The sequence below is a fragment of the Aptenodytes forsteri genome, unplaced genomic scaffold, assembly GCF_000699145.1.
Source record: "Aptenodytes forsteri isolate BGI_AS27 unplaced genomic scaffold, ASM69914v1 Scaffold55, whole genome shotgun sequence".
Lineage (NCBI taxonomy): Eukaryota > Metazoa > Chordata > Aves > Sphenisciformes > Spheniscidae > Aptenodytes > Aptenodytes forsteri.
In genome coordinates, this window is record NW_008796063.1 from 9,639,343 (window position 1) to 9,641,735 (window position 2,393).

Below are 2,393 nucleotides of genomic sequence, written 5' to 3' on the forward strand. Positions count from 1 at the left end.
GGAGCCACGCATGGGCACGTGCCTCGCCGAAACCAGGCGCAGGTAAATACCCCCCTGGGGCAAGCTGCGGGGTCGGGAGCCGGACGGTGTGCCGGGAGCCGCCTTGTGCCGGCGCGGGGCATCGTCTCCCAGGGCCCTACCAGAGCATGAGTGCCCGCCACCGCCGGGATGGTCGGCAAGAAGGGGGAGCCCAAAAAGGATGCGGAGGCCAAGGGGAAGGGGGGCAAAGGGAAAGGGAAAGATGGCAAGAAGGGCAAGAAGGAGGTGCCCAGCGAGTCGGAGGAGACTTCGGATGCAGAGCTGCTGAAGGCAGAGGAGAACGAGGAGACAGAGGTGGTGGAGGAGGAGGAGAAGAAGGACGAGGAGGAGGCGGCTGTGGCGGAGCCCAAGAAGGGGAAGGAGAAGGAGAAGAAGGGGGTGCTCAAGGGGGTGGTGGCAAAGAAGCCGGGCCGGGGAAAGAAGGTGCAGCTGGAGCCAGAGGCGGAGGAGGGCGAGAGCAATGCCGCGCCAGCCAAGAAGAACCTGAAGGGCACCTCCAAGCTGGTGATGGGGCTGGCGGCTGACAATGCCAAGAAGAAGAAAGGGGCCAAGGGCGTGGAGGCCAAGGACGAGCCCAAAGCATCTGCGGAGCCCGGCCCAGCCAAGGAGGAGGAGGTGGCGGTGCCGAAGGCCCGGGTGAAGCGGAGCCTCCGCAGCACCTCAAAGCTCTTCCTGGGCTTCAAGAAACTGGGGTTGCGTCAGCCCAAGAAGGGGCAGTTCAAGAACACGTCCCGCTTCTTCTGGGGGCTGCAGAAGCAAAGCACCAAGAGGAGGAAGAAGAAGAAGAACAAGGCGGTGCTCAAGTCCACCTCCAACCTGGTGGTCCGTTTCAAGCGCGTGGGCAAGAAGAGGAAGGAGGCGGGCGGCAGCGCCCCGCCGGCGAAGCCGTCCTTCCTGCTGCTGCGGCGGGGCGGGCAGGTGGCCGAGGATGGTGCGTCCCTCTTCCGCCGGCGCCCGGAAAGGAAATTCAAGCCGCGGGCGCAGGTGCTGAGCAAAGCGGCCGCCGCCACGGGCTGGCTGGCCAGGAAGGTGCTCTCCCGGCGTGGGCGGCTGGTGGGGGGCAGCCGGGCGGCTGACACAGCGTGGCTCTCCCGTATCGGTGCCAGGAAGCTGCCGTTCCCCGCAGAAGACGAGATCCTCAGGCACCGGGCCAACATGAAGCGGATCCCCGGCGGCAGCAGGCTGTCGGCCTCCGGCGCTGCGCGGCACGGCCAGGAGAGGCATGGCAGCACGGTGCAGCGTCCGTCCCAGCGGCGCTCCCAGCACGCTCCTGTGGAGCCGCCGGTGCCGCGCTACGGGTGGGCCAAGGAAGAGGATGGAGCCTACGGTCACCGGCGTGGCTACACCAAGGAGGAGGATGGAGCCTATGGCCCCCGGCGTGGCTACGCCAAGGAGGAGGATGGAGCCTATGGCCCCCGGCGTGGCTACGCCAAGGAGGAGGATGGAGCCTATGCCCCCCGGCGTGGCTACGCCAAGGAGGAGGATGGAGCCTACGGCTCCCAGCGTGGCTACACCAAGGAGGATGGAGCCTACGGCCCCTGGCGTGGCTACACCGAGGAGGAGGAAGGCTACATCCAAACCCCAGCCTACCCAGCAGGGTACGGCTTCAAGGATGCGGTGCCAACCCCCTACGCCGACTACCCTGGCTATGAGGTAGAGGAGGAGGACGGCTTCTATGGGGGGTTTTGGGAGGCGGCTCCCAGCGTGGCTACACCAAGGAGGATGGAGCCTACGGCCCCTGGCGTGGCTACACCGAGGAGGAGGAAGGCTACATCCAAACCCCAGCCTACCCAGCAGGGTACGGCTTCAAGGATGCGGTGCCAACCCCCTACGCCGACTACCCTGGCTATGAGGTAGAGGAGGAGGACGGCTTCTATGGGGGGTTTTGGGAGGAGGGTGACCCACCGGGGCACCCCTACGGCTACACGGAGCTTGAGGATGAGGGACCGTTCAGCTGCGGGTCCCCCCTCACCCTCTGTGACCCTTATGGCAACGACCTGGAGTACGGCGAGGAGCCGGCGGGGCCCTGCGTACGGGGGGGACTTTGGGGAGCCCCTCAGCGGGGGCTACCCGGGGGGCGAATACCCCGAGCATCGCATCCAGTACAGCGAGGCGGGGTGGGCGCCGCACGCCCAGTCCTCCTGCAACCCCTACGCCCTGGCCCTGGAGGAGATCACCGAGGCCGAGGAGCCCGAGGAGTGGGAGGAAGAGGAGGAGGAGGACAGGGAGTACCCTTTCTCCATCCTCAGCGCCTCCTCGCTCCGGGACATGCGGGAGACGCTCTCCTCCAAGCTCTCCCTCAATAGGAAATTCAGGCTCTTCCCCCGGCCCCAGGTCAAGCTTTTCGGCAGGGA

General features: G+C 66.6%; 1 protein-coding gene across 1 annotated transcript in view; it reads left to right on the forward strand.

The window, feature by feature from the left end:
- Nucleotides 1-168: 168 nt before the first annotated feature.
- The window catches only part of MYO15A (myosin XVA), a 71,121-nt gene continuing 68,896 nt past the window's right edge, over nucleotides 169-2,393 (forward strand). The window contains 3 exon segments of the mRNA XM_019473952.1: nucleotides 169-1,527; nucleotides 1,758-2,065; nucleotides 2,067-2,386. Coding sequence (XP_019329497.1) covers nucleotides 169-1,527; nucleotides 1,758-2,065; nucleotides 2,067-2,386 — 1,987 coding nt within the window.